We start from the raw sequence: 20,425 nt of genomic DNA, 5'->3' as shown, positions 1-20,425 counted from the left end.
TAAACATAAAACGGTATTTACTAAGGGGCCGCAGCGCATATTAACGCCTGTGGGTGTAAACAGGGGAGGTAACGTGGAGGTGGGTGGTAACGTAGGCGTGTGAGGCGCAATTTACATGGGAGGAGACAAGGTAAGTGCGCCTAATGATGTCATGCGTGGTATTTACTAAACTGCCTGTCGAGCGCACGTCTCCAATTTGCAGGATAATTCTCCGCCTCATAAAAGCACGTCTTAACAAGGAAGCGCATTTCCACTGAGTCTGAATACGTTGATATTCATATTCTAAGAGCAAGGCGAAGACATAGACAGAGGCAGCGCACAGAAATATTTTTTTCAACTCGTATAACACTTTTTCAATTAAGGGAACCAGAAATCATTAGACGGTACAGGATAACCAGCCACGCAATACTTCAATTACTGGACCAGATCAGAGACGACATCTAACCCTCCAACCGGAGATCATATTCCATTCAATCAGTTGGCCTATAATAGACAGTTTATGCATTAATGCCACCAATAGCATATTCTTTACAATCGTGTTCTTTTAAACATCTTGCTGTAGCTGATGGCGGGCAGAACAACAATATAGCAGCACATTGAATCAGGTTCAGTGATTGAGCGAACGTGAACCAATATATCTATCTCCAATTCGCTGAAGCGTCATTTTCTCTTCCTAAATAAATACCACGGAAAATGCGGAAAAACACCGTGCGTTAATGTGCGAACGCAGTTTAAGCAGCGGTCGCCATGTTAGTAAATCAGGCCCTATATAGGGCGGAGTAAACACAGTTTGCCCAGTGCAGATCTGGTTTGATAAATACCAAGTAAAATGCGTGCGTTAATTTGCGAACGCAGATTAAGAAGCGCTCGCATATTAGTAAATCATGCCCTAAGTTATTGACAATAAAGCTACTTTGAATTTGATATGACTTTGACAAGATAGATTAATATCACAAGCTTTCACACAAATATGACTCTGCATAGTTTTATTTATTGTGATATCGTAGATGGACGCTACCATAACCAAACAAAAACAAAAAATACAAAAGTTTAGTTTTTATGTTAATATACACAATGGTACATTAATTAGCAATTGCACTTCCTGGCCTCCTGTTCCTATCAGTTTGTACTGTCATCTTAGCGACAACAGCTAAAGGTAATGGGATCAATTTGTAAAATAGAGCCAACTGATTTTCAGTTATGTTCGTATGCTTTTTAATGATATAGAAGGAAAAGAATATGGCAGACATGCCATGGGATTGTCTGTGTTGTGTAGGCTCAGAAGTTAATGGAGTCTGTCTTGTGGAGGATCCTCATGAGGTTCCTAGTTGTGTAATATGGCCGGAGAACAGTGCCATCATTACGCTCCAGGTCATCCACTGTGTGGGAAAAAACATTCATATAACTTAATAACATAACATAAAACATAATAACACATGAGCATTGAAACAAATGTGCATACAATGTACAGTTGTATAAAAACAATAATAAAGGCCTAATACATAAATGTCCTTATAGAAATTATAGAGGGAATGCCCTTTTAATGCCCTTTTAATGCCAGTTCCTATTAAAAGGCTTAACTCAGGGATGTATGACCATGTTATCAGTAAGAGATAATGAAACAGTAAGGTCACAAGAGGAGTAAGCAAGCTTTTTCTGTTCTTACCCGTATTGTGGAAACAAGTTCTTTAGGAAAACTTGTTTTTATACTATCTAAAAAAGTGGCAGGCTATAATATTTTTTTAAATGTGATTATATCGACATATATACCCACTGAATCAAAAGATATGTAGACAGTCATGGAAATCTAAGCAGATTTGTTGTGATGTTGATGGTTCAGATTAATTTGGATTAACATACATAAGACTCAAGGGCAATTTCACCCAATTAAACAGAATGTTTGTGTGGACAGAATGGCTAGTGCTGAATGTGGTTGTTATGGTGAGAAAAGGGTGAGGAACATAATAGACATGAATATATACTAAACAGGTACTCACTATAGCAGATGAATAGTGTATCCACACTCGTTGAACATAATAGACATGAATAGATACTAAAACAGGTACTCACTATAGCAGATGAATAGTGTATCCACTATCGTTGAACATAATAGACACGAATAGATACTAACACAGGTACTCACTATAGCAGATGAACAGTGTGTCCACACTCGTTGAACATAATAGACATGAATAGATACTAAAACAGGTACTCACTATAGCAGAGGAATAGTGTATCCACACTTGTTGAACATAATAGACATGAATAGATACTAACACAGGAACTCACTATAGCAGATGAACAGTGTATCCACACTTGTTGAACATAATAGACATGAATAGATACTAACACAGGAACTCACTATAGCAGATGAACAGTGTATCCACACTCGTTGTGTAGACACTGAAGAAGGCCTGGGCAATGAGGTAAGCTCCCACAAAGACAACCTAAAAACATACAACCCATATGAAAACCACTTATTTGAAATATGAACGTCAACTGCAGACTTTGGCAGATTTGGCATGTATAATTATACATTTATACATATTACATAATATACAAAATATAATAAATATATTAGTGCTGTCAAACGATTAAAATATTTAATCGCGATTAATCGCATTTTTGTTATAGTTAACTCAAAATTAATCGCGATTAATCGCAAATATTTATCTATTCTAAATGTCCCTTCAATAATTTTTTTTCCATCATTTTTATAATTTTTTAATGCTCTTATCAACATGGAAAAGTGGATTGGCTTGCTTTATGCAATGTTTTACTTTATTCGAAAAACAACATTGCCAAACAGGGCGGTACGAAATAAAATTATAAAGTGCACATTTCAGATAAACAAGGACTCAGCCTATAGTGCAGTTAAACCATGGCTTAATATTTTCTTTTTTTCTAGTTTGCTGTGAACATAGAAGTCAGGCCTCTTATTTCAAAAACAATGAACTGTAACAGTTAGGTTACCAATAAAAGGTAAGCCTACTACTTCTGTGCTTTCATTCAGCTGCCTGTAGACATTTTCAGACAACAGTTAAGCTCGGTTCTTTTGCACAACACAACTTTTAAAGGTAAACTTTCTATTCAGAAGCTTTTTAACATCCATTTCGCCCAGGGGTTAAAGTGGGCCGGAACGCTCCGGTACTCAGTACCGGCACCTCAGATAAATGAATAAATAAATAGATTCTTAAAAAAAAAAAAGAAAAGAAAAATTAATGTTAAGGCCAGTCCACACCAAAGATCTCTCGATCAAATCAAAACGTAATATCATCCCCTAGCCCCGCCTTGTTCATCCCTCTGACAAACACGCTTCGCGCGAAAAAAAAAAAAACAGGTAGGCTAACCTTGCACCGTCAGTTCAGTTGAGAGCGCGACGCTTTGCGGTAAGTGTCTAGACTGTTCCAGTCAGAGCGAGTGCATGTTGGAGTCCAAGGTGAAGTAGTAAACTAAAGTCTAACGTCTATATTTTAAATAGGGCAACAAACACAACTTAAAGAAAGAACCAGGCTTTTAGTTATTAGTTTTCTATCACTTTGGCCCTGACTGAGAATGACGAACATTAACAATGGTTAACTGCAACTAGTTGGTTATTAGCTAGCACGTCAGCTTGTCAGAAAGACAAAAAATTTGAGTACCGGTACTTGTTTCCTAATTGGAAAACACGTTGGTAATGTTATGTCTTCATAATTTCCTTCTTAAAGATGGAGGAGGATCGAAATAAGAGAGGGTGTAAACGAAAAATAACTGATTATTTCCAAGGGTAAGAATTTGTCTGGAAATGGTGCCTAAAGCATTGTTGCTATGTCATGTTTTGATAATTCATTTAACAGTAAAATATTTTTAATTTAATAACTGAAGTCTGCAGTGTTGTTTATTAATGGCTGTGTGAGTGGACAGTCCAGGCCATGGAACTAAGTAGGCACTGTGTAATTTGCGCTGTGATTACTGTGTAAGAATGACTAAGATTTGGCCTGATGCAGAACAGATTTCAGCACTAATTGTTCATTTCCAGCTGGCCATCCCCAAAATGCACCAGAATACAGGAAATCATATTTACCAAATTAAAAATTTTCTCATGGAACCAAATAGGGGCCCAAAGGCTCATGATCCATCCCTGGTTTAGGTCTTTGGTTAGACCTCCTTATATCACTGTGATTAAAAAAAATATAGGAATGAGTGATTTCAACGCCGCCGCCACCAGATCCACCAAATACCCCCCACCACGGCCGCCGCCAGATCCACCAAATACCCCCCCGCCGCCGCCACCACACCGGAAAATAGAGTACCCCCACCTACCAAATCCCACTTTAACCACTGATTTCGCCGTATCGCGCTCACCATTCACTCAAACGTTACATTAGCCTACTACACAGTTTGGGTGGGCAAAAAGAACGTTAATCTAAAAAAAACTAAAAAAAAAAATGTACAATGCGTTTATCGAGCGATAAAAAAAATTGACGGCGTTAAAATGGGTTTGCGTTAACGCCGTTAATAACACGTTAAACTGACAGCACTAATATATATATAAAATGGTATGACAGCTAGGCACATTTAGATATACACATATTTATACACATACATAGTTCTTGGTCTAATTAACTTTCTAGTCTACTTCTTTTTCTTTTAGTTTCACATTTAGTCAAGTTCTTTATATAAGTTGGATCTAGGTCACAGCCTATAAGAGGCATGCAACATTGCAGTCGTTCTCCAAATGAGGAAGATTCTGTGCTCACTGATCGTGATAGTGATTGGTCAGATATGGACTATGGGGATACACAGCCATTTTTCAGCCAGGCGGTTGAATGTATAAGATGAACTTATGCAAACAGATCAGGACAGGAAAATTATCAGTGATGAGGACCTCCCCCTCAATATGTGTCAGAGTTTAAAATGTGTTAATAACTGGACTGGTATATATAAGAGTTTTAAATGTGTCAATAACTGGACTGGTATATATAAGAGTTTTAGATGTCTTCATAACTGGACTGGTATATATTAGAGTTTTAAATGTGTTCATTACTGGACTGGTATATATTAGAGTTTTAAATGTGTTCATAACTGGACTGGTTTATATAAGAGTTTTAAATGTGTTCATAACTGGACTGGTATATGAGTTTTAAATGTGTAAATATCTGGACTGGTATAAATTAGAGTTTTAAATGTGCTCATAACTGGACTGGTATATATAAGAGTTTTAAATGTGTTAATAACTGGACTGGTATATAGAAGAGTTTTAAATGTGTTCATAACTGGACTGGTATTTAAGAGTTTTAAATGTTTTGATAACTGGACTGGTATATATTAGAGTTTTAAATGTGGACTGATATACACATGAATTATGACTGCATCTAGGAGAACTCACATTTTATCACATGAGCTCTACAACAAATAGCATGGGAAGAACATTTGTACATTATTTGTAAATTATTCTATTCACAACCTGTAAAGATTCCTGGTTGGTTTGGCTGTGAGGAACCAGAGTTATTTATAACCTCATCAACTCCCATTCACATATTCCAGTATTTTTTAATTTAATTGCATTTTGAAACAAGCATTTGGAGTAGCAACACTCACAATGATTGGCACCCAGCCATAGTTGAGTTTGCTCGCCTGGAAAATGGGATCACCTGGGATTGCGATGATGCCAAATGTCACCAAAAATGCCAGCACCCCTAAAAAGAGGAAGATATTTCCAGTATTTTTAACAGGAACCAACAGCTACCAGTCCAAGTTTACTCACCAACCTTGCTTTATGTAACTGAAACTTGCTGTGATTGCTTTAGAAAAGCTGACAGAACAGCAGAGTTTCTCTTTACAAGGGAATAATGTTTTCTTACCTACTGTAGCCATGACTAACAGTTTGCCAAAGAAAAGCAGCACATCTGCCACACTATCCAACGCCTCCACACTGTGAACAGAACAGGAGGTTAAAGTGTGCTGTTAACCTCTGAGCATTGGTGTGAAACTTTGATGCCCAGTTATGCTCCTATTTCAGCGAGATGCATCTACACATTCTTCATTGAAAAATTGGGCTCATATTACCTACATCACACTTCAAGGCATGGACCCAAAGAGACAGGGGGACCCTGAAACAAGCAGCATTAACATTAGGTGCTCAAATAACATAAACAAGAAACCCTACCGTAGGATATTTCTCTTCAGGAGCCTGTGTGCTTGCCTGGCTGAAACCCAGAAGCTGTCCCCATACACAGAAATCTGTAAAGCAAGGGAAGTTGAATTACTTTTCCAAATAAATATCTCTTTGCTCTGTGTAACTGTCACAGGGCATTTCTATTAAAGGCTGTAGTGTAGAACATTGACAGGATCATGCCATTTACAGACTAGGGCTTAACATTTAATATCACTGGCATGACGCTACAACAGAAATGTGGCATGACAAAGAAAAATGCTCATCCTTTATTTGGATGGTCCCCTACAGACTATCTACAGATGATCAGATTAGAAACAAAATGTTAAACTCTGTTAATGACAATGTGTCAGTTAGGTGGGGTTGGCGGTGTGTTTGGTGATGGTCAATAAACAATTAGAAAGACTTAACCTGAATTTCAACAAACCATCTGTAATGTTTCTGTAGGCGGAAGTGTTACCAGAAAAACTGACCATAACATTGGCGTTTGAGCTCATGATCTGTAGAAAGGAGTTTAGGAAGCAGTAGGTGATGTTGCTGATACATTTGGAGATTGGGTTAGAAGATCCTGTTGGAAGACACATCAAGAATAAACAGCACAACCTAATGATCATGTTAATATCTTCACAGTTTGCAAATATCCTAAACATTCACTGTATTACTTTTCATTTTACAATGGGGTGAGAAGTGTAGTTACCTTTGCTTTTATGAGACAAGAATTCCAGAAAGATCCGAGGCGGCTGGAACAGTGGGAGAATACCAGCGGCAAACGCCAGGGATCCTACATGGAACCTTCACGTTGTAGAAAAAAGTTGAATTATCAGCCATTTATATCATGGCTCAAAAATGATCTATAACGGAAAATCCGTACGTTCTCATGTAGACATAATGTAATTTTATTTATGTTACATTATTAACTAACATTGTTCTAAACTACTTATGTATTTTTGTCAATGTCGAGTTTAATTCTCTTTTTAACATCCCATTTGATAGTTTTGAGGTCTTACTGTAAGTTGCGGATAAAAGCCTGGGACAGGGGGCTGGGTGGGATATCTGCAGGCTTGGTAAAGGCCCAGTAGTAGGAAGAGAACGTGCCCGCCAGTGTGCACTGCCCCAGCGTGAGGAAGAAGTTGACAGTCCACAGGAACACCAGCAAATTAAATAGTTGCAGGTAGACCATGCTCTTCTGAAACAAGTCATCATACTTGTAGAACATACAGTTTGCCATTGGACAGTGGGGGAAGTCTGAAGAGTCAAAGGTCTGGACAGAGAGGATTGTGGGAAAGACAAAACAAGGAGAACTCCATTAGGTTGCATTAAGTGGTGGAGGCGTTGAGTGTCCATCTCTACAATAGGTTCCTGAAGTTGTTTGTTTATGGACCACACATCTCTACAATAGGTGCCTGACTTCATGATGTGTATGAGCATGCTAAACAATGACTGTGTCAAATATGAACCCCCATAAACCCCCTGGCCTTGCCATGAGCATAACTGTAGTGAGTCATCAGCTTCCATCCCATGCTAGAAGGATAGTATCAGAAAGGAAGTGGGACTCACAGCCGGAGCACAACTCTGGAGGCCTGTAATAGAGCTGCAGTTTCCACTGGTGCTGAGTGCTACCACCCTGTACAGAGGAACCCCAGAAGTGGCCAGATATCTGAGAAAGGTCAAGGGTCGTAAACGCAAAACACAATAGTCATGCTTCACAGAGACAAAAAACTGATATAAAATATGTATACATGTTATATATATATATATATATATATATATATGTATATACAGCCGCGGAAAAAATTAAGAGACCACTTCAAAATGATCAGTTTCTCTGGTTTTACTATTTATTGGTATGTGTTAAAGTAAAATGTACATTTTTGTTTTATTCTATAACCTACTGGCAACATTCCTACCAAATTTCAAATAAAAATATTGTCATTTAGATAATTTATTTGCAGAAAAATGACAATTGGTCAAAATAGCAAAAAAGATGCAGTGTCTTCAGATCTCGAATAATGCAAAGAAAACAAGCTCATATTCATTTTTAAACTACACAATACTAATGCTTACACTTAGGAAGAGTTCAGAAATCAATATTTGGTGGAATAACCTTGATTTAAAATCACAACGTTCATGTGTCTTGGCATGCTCTCCACCAGTTTTTTACATTGCCGTTGGGTGACTTTATGCTACTCCTGGCGCAAGAATTCAAGCAGCTCGGCTTCTTTTCATGGCTTGTGACCATCCATCTTCCTCTTGATCACATTTCAGAGGTTTTTTTTATGGGATTCAGGTCTCGAAATTGGGCTGGCCATGACAGGGTCCTGATCTGGTGATACTCCATCCACACCTTTACCGGCCTGGCTGTGTGGCATGGAGCATTGCCCTGCTGGAAAAAACATTTCTCAGAGTTGGGGAACATTGTCAGAGCTAAAGGAAGCAAGTTTTTCTTCCGGGACAACGTTGTACTTTGCCTGGCAGAGGTTTGTAAAAGACCATAAGGATTGAAAAAAGCGGACTGGAGGGTCTTCTAGTTCGTCTTCTCTGATGAGTCCAATTTTCAGCTTTGCCCAACACATGGTCGTCTGATGGTTAGACGGAGACCTGGAGAGGCCTACAAGCCAGAGAGTCTTGCACCTACTGTGAAATCGGACTCATCAGAGAAGACGAACTTAGAAGAACCTCCAGTCCGCTTTTTCAACCCTTATGGTCTTTTACAAACCTCAGCCAGGCAAAGTACAACGTTGTCCCGGAAGAAAAACTTGCTTCCTTTTGCTCTGACAATGTTCCCCAACTCTGAGAAGTGTTTTTTCCAGCAGGGCAATGCTCCATGCCACACAGCCAGGCCAGTAAAGGTGTGGATGGAGTACCACCAGATCAGGACCCTGTCATGGCCAGCCCAATTTCGAGACCTGAATCCCATAAAAAAACCTCTGAAATGTGATCAAGAGGAAGATGGATGGTCAAAAGCCATGAAAAGAAGCCGAGCTGCTTGAATTCTTGCGCCAGGAGTAGCATAAAGTCACCCAACGGCAATGTGAAAGGCTGGTGGAGAGCATGCCAAGACACATGAACGTTGTGATTTTAAATCAAGGTTATTCCACCAAATATTGATTTCTGAACTCTTCCTAAGTGTAAGCATTAGTATTGTGTAGTTTAAAAATGAATATGAGCTTGTTTTCTTTGCATTATTCGAGATCTGAAGACACTGCATCATTTTTGCTATTTTGACCAATTGTCATTTTTCTGCAAATAAATGATCTAAATGACAATATTTTTATTTGAAATTTGGTAGGAATGTTGCCAGTAGGTTATAGAATACAACTAAAATGTACATTTTACTTTAACACATACCAATAAATAGTAAAACCAGAGAAACTGATAATTTTGAAGTGGTCTCTTAATTTTTTCCGCGGCTGTATATATATAATTCCAGAGTGAAAGGATACAAGGAGGTCATTCCCCAGTAGGACACACAGACCACCAGCAGCATGAAGGTGATGAATGGATACAATGCTGTTGAGGACACATAGCTAACTACCCTGTAGTTCAAAAAGTGAGAGAAAAGTTAAATACAGCACACTGAAACTTTTTAATCATCTACAGTAGAACCTCTATCAGTCTTATTTAACGCAATCAAAGTCAAATTGTGTCCCCCCTAACAGCATAACCAACTCATTCGATTTAGGATCAGATTAATAGACATATCCCTGATATTCAATGAGGAAAGAGCCACCGTACTTGTTGGACTCTTCTAGAAGATCCACAGCAAAGTAGATACTTTTCCCAAGGCTTATGAGCACCAGAAGAATTATGACCTCCATCACTATTAAGATGATCACTGTCATGGAAAAAAGTTTGTTTAGGTCATTTTATTCCCTGTATTGGGGTATATGAAATTTGTTCTGTAAGCAAACAAAACAGTATATTAAAGTTGTTAATATATACATATTCCAATTTTATACATATTACTCACTTAAAGCCAGCCAGGTCTCTTTGAGTTGAAGGTAAACACCAAAAGATGAGTTGAAGCTCAGATTACCGAGGGACGTTTCAGAGGTGAGGTATTGCTTGTACACGAAATGGCACTGGTATATTCCTGAAAATAGTGTTATGATACACATATAGCATATATAATGATACATTATGTTAAAGTGAAGAATGACTTTATTGAAGAATGACAAAAATGCTTTTGCAAATAATACTGTATTTTCATTCAAATACTGGCTCTGCACATATTGCTAAGGGTTCTGTAACCGATTCCTCTGTTTTATATTCATGTAATCAGGTCCTTTACTCTATAATCAAAAATATTGTCAGCAGCACAGTTCATACCGTATGCTCCAACACCAATCACTCCGAGGATGACAGTCAAGATCAGTACAGAGGCCAAGTATCTCAGCAGCAGAATGAAGACAGCACTGACCAACATGGCTACCGCAAGACCTCTGAAAAACAGAGAGGATATCTGGGGTGACAAACCCCATAGACATTTGAAATTAACAGATTAACGTTAACAGGGACTGGGAACTGACAGTAAGATCCAGTGCAAGGACATGGCAAAGTCCTCATAGATTCGAACCCAAACCCCTCTGTTATTGATGACTGTCATGATGTCACTGTGAGAACAAAAGGAAACACAGAATAGAGGGTTTATGGCAGAGATGTCTGAGATATGAGGCAGAGCTGTACCTTTTCATCAGTGCTTCAAAGTCTTGTTTTGTTTAGGACATTGTGCTGACTTGCACTAACTGATTGTAGTGTTTTTGGTGGTGGAGTGAATCGATATTTTTACCTGGTGGCGTTCATTATGCCACTAGCGGTCTGATTGAATGACTGTTGATCTGCTATGGTGAAGTTAGGGGACTTATCCAGTAAAACTGAGTTTGTGAAACACCTTCCAGATACTGGGGAGAGAAACAAACAGAAACACATATGTGTGTGCGATTGAGTGAATATTCCCATATTCCCATATACTCCATGAGTATACTCAATCTTACGCACAACTTACCTGCTTTTGTTGGAGTATAAAAGGACGGACACAGGTCTTCATCAAGGATCTCCTGGACAGTCTTTGTTGTGGAAACATAATCAAAAGAGAAACGAAGAGAGCACAAATGAAGAACGGTTTAAAGCAGCATGCATGCACCAGTAGTTCCCAAACCTCACCTTTGACAACGGAAAAATATGCGCCCTCCCCACAACCACAAAGATGGACACTCAATGGCAATTTAAAGGGACTAGTGCAGTGCCCGTAGGAATTATGCATTCTGTAGTGTTAGCAGACGTAGGTGTAGCTGTTGGGTAGTGTAATAGCAAGACATATTTGCACTCCACATAGGTAGGCTACAGGTTACACTGAAGTGTTATTGTGATGCATGTTTCCTTTTCATTAAGAAATGTTTTAATGTTAGCCTTTTTGGAGATATACCAACAAATAAAGTTTGAGATTATGTAGTGGATGCAGTTGAATATAGATGTCAACGTTACTGTCTAAACTATAAACTAAATGTCATAAAGTGTCATGAAATAGGATCACTTCTTTATTGTAAGGGTAAGTGTAGGGTAAGAATGGTCATGCAGTTGGACTCAAATTTCCTGAATGTATGTAGCCTACAGTACTGTATGACTTCGATGATGCTAGCTTTGACAGCCCACTCTCAGACAGATCGTAAGCTAATAAATGTCCTTACAATGGGAACACAGTTTAAATACTCTGACTGGAGATGGCGTTACTATCCCCCACCCAAATTCAGTGCAGGACTGGGAGGATAACATGACAACGTGGGCCAACATAATTTACAGCGAGATTTGCGCTGACTGGAGATGGCGTTACTATCCCCCACCCGAATTCAGTGCACAGTGCACGTTCGATGCACGCCAATAGGCTAGCTAATTTCACAGCAATTAACGTGAACAGGTTAAATTTACTTACAGATGAGCAGGCCTACTCCAGACGTCGAAGTGTATGTTCATCGAAGTGTGTGTTCCTCATGAATAGCCTACACACTATAGGACATTTTACGCCAAAATCGCTGGTCTATGTCACAATGTATTGGCTCCCGTTGAAATGCATTGGGTTTAGAAATCGCGTCGCTAAACCCAATGCATTTCAATGCACGGCAAACGGTATACTAATAAACAATATGAATATTTTTGATGGATTACTATTCCCTGTCTGTTAGATGACTGTACAACAGACATTACTTTGAAACTTAATATAAAGAAGCTTAAAAATAAACGAATAGATAAAATCAATCACTGTCTTAAGATTACCTGAGCAAAAGTCTGTATCTGTTCACCAAGAAGAATTTGAATGCGAACCTCCTGTATCATATCCATATCCTCCTGTATCATATCTGTATCATATCCAACGCTATTCTGAACTTTGAGTGAAGGCAGGATAGTTTAATAACGCTACGCGTTTGATTGTGACGTCACTACCCATAGTGCCGACGGGACGGGAAACGATAACCCATTGTTTCCTATGGGAAACGGTAAAATACAAATATCTCGCGAACTATAAATTCAAAAATCTTCAAAATCAAGGATGCACAGGTTCATGACACGCGTAAGCTACATGCGAAATCTCATAACTAACCTAACTACCGTCAGGGAGATACGCCCTAGACAGACTGACACCCTGACACACAGAGATTCCTGGATTTATAGATAGATACTTAGGGATTTAAAGGGATACTTAGGGATTTTACAACCCGGGGCCACATTTTTAATAGAGACAAAAACTATCTTTATCTGTCCAGTACTGAACTACAACGCTGGCAAAAACTGGCATCCATACAATGGCTATAAAATGTAATTCTATGAGGCAAGGCAGTATATCACAGTAAATCACGTGTTTTGGCCACTGACAGACTCGTAAATGTTACTATCAGGATGTGAAAACATGGAAAGGATCCCTACAGAGGTACACCTGCATCTGTTTACTTCAATAACTCTAAAGAAACGGGAGAGAATGACTGTTTGTACAGTCAGTGTTTTACATCCAGATTAGTTGATTATGGAAGGGAGGCGCTTCCCAGCACCACATGTGCCCCCCCTGCTGAAGCCCTTAGGGCCCGTCCCGCCCACCCCGCCCACCCCGCCCCCCACTTTAGGAACCACTGCACTAGCCTTTGTATTACCAGAGTGGTTGTTTGCAAATCCAGGCGGAGATCACAGTATTCCTGCTGGAAATAGTCTTTGGGCTGAGCACCAGGGGCATAGGCAGCAGCGGGCAGCATCCAGTACTGAGAGGGACACTCTTCCACACAAACCTACAGATGAGAGAGACCAAAGAGGGGGCAAAATGGAGAGGGAAAAACAGAATGTGATGTCACCTGATGACATGGAAACCAAAACAGCCTTCTGATAATCATTTCCAAGACCATATGGATGAAACTATGGGATGTGGAGCAAGGCTATGTCAGCAATGTGTGAATATTCAAAGGTAAACTTTGGGATTTTTCAACCTGGGCCTTATCTTTAGCTCTTTTGGTGTCCAAACTTTTATTATCATGGACAATAAACAATTTAAATCGATCGAGTTAGAATGTTAAAACCAGCAACCGCAAAACGCCCATAAAATTTGTTAATCCTATGAGGCAGCATGTCAAAGTAAACCGCTTGTTTTGGCCATTGATGTAAATGTTATTATAAGGGTCTGACACCATGAAAGTATACCTAAAGAGATACTCGTCTGTCTATTTATCTCAATAACTGTAAATAAACTGTAGAAAAGTATCCAAAAAGATCTAAAAATAGGGCCCAGCTTGGAAAAATATCAATCAAAAATATCAAAGGGATATGTGATAATGTCCACACTAATTGGATATATGATTAGAGAGGCATAGCTTGATGTTAGTGGATCATGTGAGACACTGCTGGATTGGTACCTGAGTGGTGGGACATTGGACACCTCCCAGCACAGCAGCCATAGCATTTCTCGATTCGTCACATTTCAGAAGGTCAACGTAGAAAACACTGGGCTTCAGTCTGGTTCATAAGAAGAGAGGTTAACATCCTGTCACTTCCAATCAAGTCTTTCAAGGTACTTTGATATCTCTGGGGTGTCAAATTAATTAAATTCAAATCATGAATACAGACAAAAAAGGAAATGGCAAAGTTTTACAGTTATTCACCTATTGGCACCAGCCCCACAATACATCCCTGTGGAGTTGCGTGCATGCAGGATGCTCTGAGGGTCCCCAAGGAGCCATGCTGGAAGGGAAAGATGGGCCGTTCATAATTGTTGCATTGATGTGCAATTCAAATGTAGGCCTGTTTAGTTGGAAAGGCCATCATAATGCTTATAAGCTTACCTGTCACACCAAGGATCATGTAACAAGCCAGGGCTGACAGGAAAAACAGGAAACAAATAGGATCTGTGCAATTTCTTTGAAAAGAGACAAAATGATTAGCAGGCTGGAGTTGCTGCAAAATGAATTAGACACAGTAAGGACGGCCCAGAAGCACTCACCTTTGACGGACTGGTCCATCAAAATCAGGGTCATAGGGAGCCACGTGCCCTAAGAGATGGCAGAGATTTGGATTGATAAAGAGGATTATTAGTACTGGCTACCTAATCAAGTTTGTCATAAATTAGCCTAGCCAACATAGATTTGTGTTTAATAGTTTTATAGTTGTGCGTTACTTCTGCAGCTTAGACAAGCCTCTTTCACAAAAACATGAACATATAGGTCTAAGTGTATTTGAAGGATTATTGTTAGTTACAGTCAGATCTCAGATGGCCCAATTATGAGATTAAAAATATCAAACTACCAACCATATTTTCTTCAATGGTTTTCCTTTGTCATAACTTACAATCTTTATCTAGTCCTATCAAGAAAGTCCATTAGGCTAAGAATAGTCAAATCGAACTAGATAGATAGATAGATAGATAGATAGATAGATAGATAGATAGATAGATGGATACTTTATTAATCGCAAGGTAAATTTAGGTTATCCATAGTAGCTTATACACTTACTCACAGGCATACATACAGTACACAAATCACATACACATAGGGCTTATACACTACCTCACAGACATGCATACATAAATCACATACACATAGGGATTATACACTACCTCACAGACATACAAACATAAATCATATACACATGTGCTTGTATCATAATGCCATTGTAGAACTAATGCCTCAAATGTCTACTACATACCCTCTTCCATTTTTGTGTCCGTCATTCGTAACAGCACCTAATTAATGTGCCGTTCCTTAAAAAATGACTGTTGGAGAAACAAAAATGCTCTTTCAGCCTGGTGGATGGACCTTGCTGCATAAGATACAATCACTATGTGACCGCGACTGATGCACCTGGGTAGTTTATTGTGATGTCATAGGTGTACCAACATAGTTATGTGACGTGTATTAAGTAGGCGCATGCGTAATTTTACCACAGCCGGTTAGGCTTCAAAAAATAGTAACAGTGGAAACTCGAGCTCCATCAGCGAATATAAATGTATCTGTAACATAATTGTCGTGTAGTGTATGTTTCATTGGAATGTTGTATATATATCTTTGATACGTTTGTTATAATAGTGTTTGTTATGCCATCTAGCGGCAAGCTAACGAGCTAAGTTTAGCCATCACTAGCTTAATGTATCACCAATGTCAAGGTGAACATAGGCTAACCCTATCTAGCTTTACCAATCAGGGATGGCAAGTGTTCTCACAACAACCACGAAGTCATCTTACGTAACCACATCGATTACCTAAGGATTTGATAGCATTTTTTTTGGCACTAGAGCTGTAACATTTAGTTTCAGAAGAAACTTCGGGGTGTGAATTAGAGTTGTCTGTAGCCATGGATACCACTCAAGAGTCCCTGGTGTTGCCTGAGGCTAGTTACACGATGTAGTCCATTCTTTTTCTGCTTTAGCATATTGGTAACAACATCATAACGAGACAAGACAACAATTTGTTACTATACCAGTTACGTTATTACTATCCAACCCGTTTGTCTGGGTATTCTGCAGGCGTTGTTTCTTCACACCTTATTTTCACAGATTTTGCGAAAACTCATTCATTTTTCCAGGGATTTTTTCTTTGGAACCAGGAAGTATTAAAATGCTATATCTAAAAACGACATACTTCTGGTCGACTCCCATACTCTACTACTACTACTTGTTTGCTGAAATAAATGGTTTCTTTCACCAGCCAAAGTGAAATAAAATCTAACCAGCCACTCATTTTCCACCTGACTATTATGTAATCGAACCTTTGTGTGTAACTTAATGGAACATTCAGACAGCATGCGTTGCATGAGGGATGACATTGGGTGTGTCTGGCGCATGAGACTGTTGATAACGGAGATGTTTATAGTGAGATTGACAAATCAACCAATCACGCCCCCAAATTGTAACTATGATTAATTAATGAATGAGATTAATTGCAATGCAAGTAAGTCAACTTACCTTGACTGGAGGTCGTAAGTCCCTGTTGAAGTTGACACTGACACTTTAACACTTCAATTCATTTTTAATAAAGAGCCTCACGCTTATACCATCAGCTGCTGCTAATATAAACATTACTCCCATACTCGACTCCCATACTCTACTACTACTACTTGTTTGCTGAAATAAATGGTTTCTTTCACCAGCCAAAGTGAAATAAAATCTAACCAGCCACTCATTTTCCACCTGACTATTATGTAATCGAACCTTTGTGTGTAACTTAATGGAACATTCAGACAGCATGCGTTGCATGAGGGATGACATTGGGTGTGTCTGGCGCATGAGACTGTTGATAACGGAGATGTTTATAGTGAGATTGACAAATCAACCAATCACGCCCCCAAATTGTAACTATGATTAATTAATTAATGAGATTAATTGCAATGCAAGTAAGTCAACTTACCTTGACTGGAGGTCGTAAGTCCCTGTTGAAGTTGACACTGACACTTTAACACTTCAATACATTTTTAATAAAGAGCCTCACGCTTATACCATCAGCTGCTGCTAATATAAACATATCTCACCTTAACTCGCCTCTGCACTGGCTCCCTGTCAAGGGTAGAACTGATTTCAGTACTATAATGATGAAGTACTCCTTCTAACATACAAAGCCCTAAATGGCCTAGCTCCAAAATACCTCAATGATAGTTGTCCCCTGTTGCCCACTAAGATCAGTACAGGCCTCCTTGTGTAACATGGTTTATTATGCTTCCCTGAATTCCCCTACCTTCATGGGTTAATTCTCTTGCACGACTAAGGTGCAGATGATTGGTTTCCGAGTATTATTTTGATACATTGTTTTAAGTGGGTGTGATTGAGAGGTTGTCTCTGTGTTCTTCCTTTCCTGTCTCTTTCCTTGGATGCATGAGACAGAGGTAGGTATATGTCCTGCAGACACACACACGCTAGCGTGTAAGCTAACATACATTTGAGTTTGTTTTGTGCATATTGTTTTAAGTGGCTTGCCTGATTTGTATTGACAGGAGCTGAGCATCTTGCTAACTTCTGTCCAACTGCTTTTTGTTCGTCATTGCATCAGGTTGGTCACGTTTTGCACTTGTGTGTTTTGTGCACATGTTAGCTTGGGCTCTTTCCTTGGATGCATGAGACAGAGGAGCTGAGCATCTTGCTAACCTCTGTCCAACTGCTTTTTGTTCGTCACTGCATGTATCAGACAGAGCAATAAACGTGTGAACACCAGGTCGGTGGCTGTGTCCTGATTCAAATACACAACGCAGAGTTAGACAACGACGGAAAGATAACCTCCGTTACACTTGTAATACCAAGAATATCTAAAAGCACAATAAGAGGCAGAGACTTCAGTTATCGAGCCCCCCTCCTGTGGAATGATATTCCTGCTTCAATCCGAGATGCAGAGACCCTTTCCATATTCAAATCGATAGCAGGAGTGGGATACAGACAGCGCAGGTTGTAACTTAAAGCAGGGGTTTTCAACAGTTTTTTTCCCAGGGACCACCATTCTGACAAGAAAGTCATTTGCGGCCCAATGATGTGCCTGCACGCACATGCATGTTTGTAACCGCCGCCGCCACGCCCCCTCCGCCTGCCTATAACACGATATTTTCACTATATTCAAGAGTAATCTGGAAAAGTGAGTTCATAAAAATAAAAAAATTCAATGGTGAACTGATCAACATAGGCTCATGTCGCGGACCCCCTACAATGCCGTCGCGGACCACCAGGGGGCCACGGACCCCCTGTTGAAAACCCCTGTCTTAAAGGAGTGCCTTGATGAATCCCGGGTACAGCATACGGCAGGTATTGCGGCTGTTGCCAGCCAGATGTGCACTGCTATTGTATCCTGCCACTGTAACTATGCTTGTATAACTAAAATTCCCCATGCAACAGGCCAGCGAACATTACTAAACATATCTCATCACAACTAAACACATAGCTTAGCACACACAGATAGAACATGTTGTACCCTAAATGAGTGCCTTTACGGATCGTGTGTACAGCACGACGCGACACGTGCTGCAGCAACCACTAGCCAGTTGGGCACAGTTGTGTATCCTGCGACCCTTGCAATCCTAACTAATGTTTTCATGCACCATGTCAGACAACCATCACTAAACATACCTCATCAAAACTGAACATAAATCAAATTCCCATGCACCTTGCCAGGCAGTGTCTCTCTCTCTGTCTCCCTCTAAATCATATTGCTAACTCTAATACTGATAAAGTGGCCATATTACCTACTGCTAATTGCTAACCTAAATGTATCTCCTTATCTATTAATCAAATTGATGTCTACTAACCAAATTTTCTCTAATGTTGATTGAAACATTGTTCATCACCATATCCATTAAGTATCTACACGTATTGGCAGCTGAACTCTATCCCCTCACTTTGTTTCTATCTTCCCCTCAAAGTATAGACTTTCCTTGCTGTGGGTTGCTGCTGAAGTCTCTCCATCTGATCTATTTGTAGAAACCCTCGGCCTACATATACCCACACCCACCACACTGTCATACACTGCAGGCCCGTAGCCAGGATTTTGTATGGGGGGGTTCTTAATTTAATAATTTGGGACACATTTTGAAATTTCAACCCTTTGAAATGGCATTTCCTGCGTTTTTGAGACGATTTCAAAGCAAGAAATGGAGACTGCCAATAACTGTCTTAAGCAGTATGTTATTTTATACATGTAACCTTTTGTCTGAAGGGAGACAAGGATGCTCTTGAACAGTTTTAATGGCTCACTTCTCAGTCTTCAACTTTCCAAACTCTAACCTCACTTCCCTGAATGCAAAGTCGATATCACTAGGCCCAAGTTCGCGTGCTTCTGAAGTTGATGGCTGAGCTTCCGAAGTTGATGGCTGAGCTTCTGAAGTTGACGGCTGAGCTTCCGAAGTTGACGGCTGATCAAAATCGTGGTCATCAGCTTTCCTTGTTTTTGTCTGTAGGAATTTGTCGAGCTTGTAGCACTGAGATGCTGCCCGTTTCCTCTCTTGTTCCCTCTTCTCTCGCCGCCCCATGAGGATTCACATGTGACAAGATATCACAACCGGAATAATTAACAATAATAGAAGGCTGTACCTGTGCACGGACACGGACTCACTTAAATATTCAGGACTATAGGCAACTGGTTGATCACTAACACAGGATGAAGGCCAGAAAGTGACGCTTCTCGACACCTCTTGTGTGGAGACACCTGTTCAAATCGGAGTCTGATGATGCGTGAACTCAGGTGTGGACTGTACGATATAATAATTAGAGGGGGGAGGCTGGACATCAGATGGTCTGATCCCTTTTTTTCCCATGAAAATGATTTAATGATTTAAAATCCCTGGCCCAGACAAAATTTCATGGTCCCGATTGTTGAAAAGATTAATAGAATGAGAGTAATTTTTTATAGTCGCAAAACACTGAACTTCAAACTTAAACCCGAATCATTTTAGTGCAATTTTTTTTAAATTACCCGGGTCAAGAGAATTTTCTATGGGCTTCCGAGACAACCGGCCCTTCCCAGCCCTTTCCCCGCCATATATAACACTGTCCCTAATCAAGAGCACATGTTGCATGTTGCATCGCGCTCTCCTCAATGGTAGTATATTGTTTTGTTTGCAAAGGAAGGAGGCCTACACGTGTCTCAGATCCACTCCCAATTGACCCTTCCGCGACCACTCCCCAAAACGGTAACTGATCAATCATAGCATAGCAACGGTTACTAAGCTCGGGACCTCAGTCAAGCGAGCCATTTTGATGAATGGAAGTCAATGAGAGAGACGTCTGCTCGAGAAGAGAAAATGAAACGTTGCGCTTATGGAGTGTGTAATTCT

General features: G+C 39.8%; 1 protein-coding gene across 1 annotated transcript; it reads right to left on the bottom strand.

The window, feature by feature from the left end:
* Positions 1 to 1,278: 1,278 nt before the first annotated feature.
* Positions 1,279 to 19,621, bottom strand: LOC308363485 (choline transporter-like protein 4; the record flags this gene model as incomplete). The annotated part of the gene is made up of 23 exons (XM_080836292.1): positions 1,279 to 1,379; positions 2,363 to 2,447; positions 5,581 to 5,678; positions 5,844 to 5,914; positions 6,149 to 6,222; positions 6,628 to 6,722; positions 6,852 to 6,946; positions 7,162 to 7,415; positions 7,712 to 7,811; positions 9,598 to 9,690; positions 9,890 to 9,989; positions 10,125 to 10,247; positions 10,484 to 10,596; positions 10,684 to 10,767; positions 10,944 to 11,055; positions 11,160 to 11,220; positions 13,294 to 13,425; positions 14,044 to 14,143; positions 14,290 to 14,368; positions 14,470 to 14,543; positions 14,628 to 14,676; positions 15,329 to 15,365; positions 19,382 to 19,621. The coding sequence occupies 23 exons, from the start codon at positions 19,619 to 19,621 to the stop codon at positions 1,279 to 1,281; spliced, it is 2,370 nt and encodes a 789-aa protein (XP_080692418.1).
* Positions 19,622 to 20,425: the final 804 nt, after the last annotated feature.

Source organism: Sprattus sprattus, assembly GCF_963457725.1.
Source record: "Sprattus sprattus genome assembly, chromosome: 4".
Classification (NCBI taxonomy): Eukaryota; Metazoa; Chordata; class Actinopteri; order Clupeiformes; family Clupeidae; genus Sprattus; species Sprattus sprattus.
The sequence above is the reverse complement of the archived record's forward strand: the minus strand, read 5'-3'. Positions and strand labels throughout refer to the sequence as shown.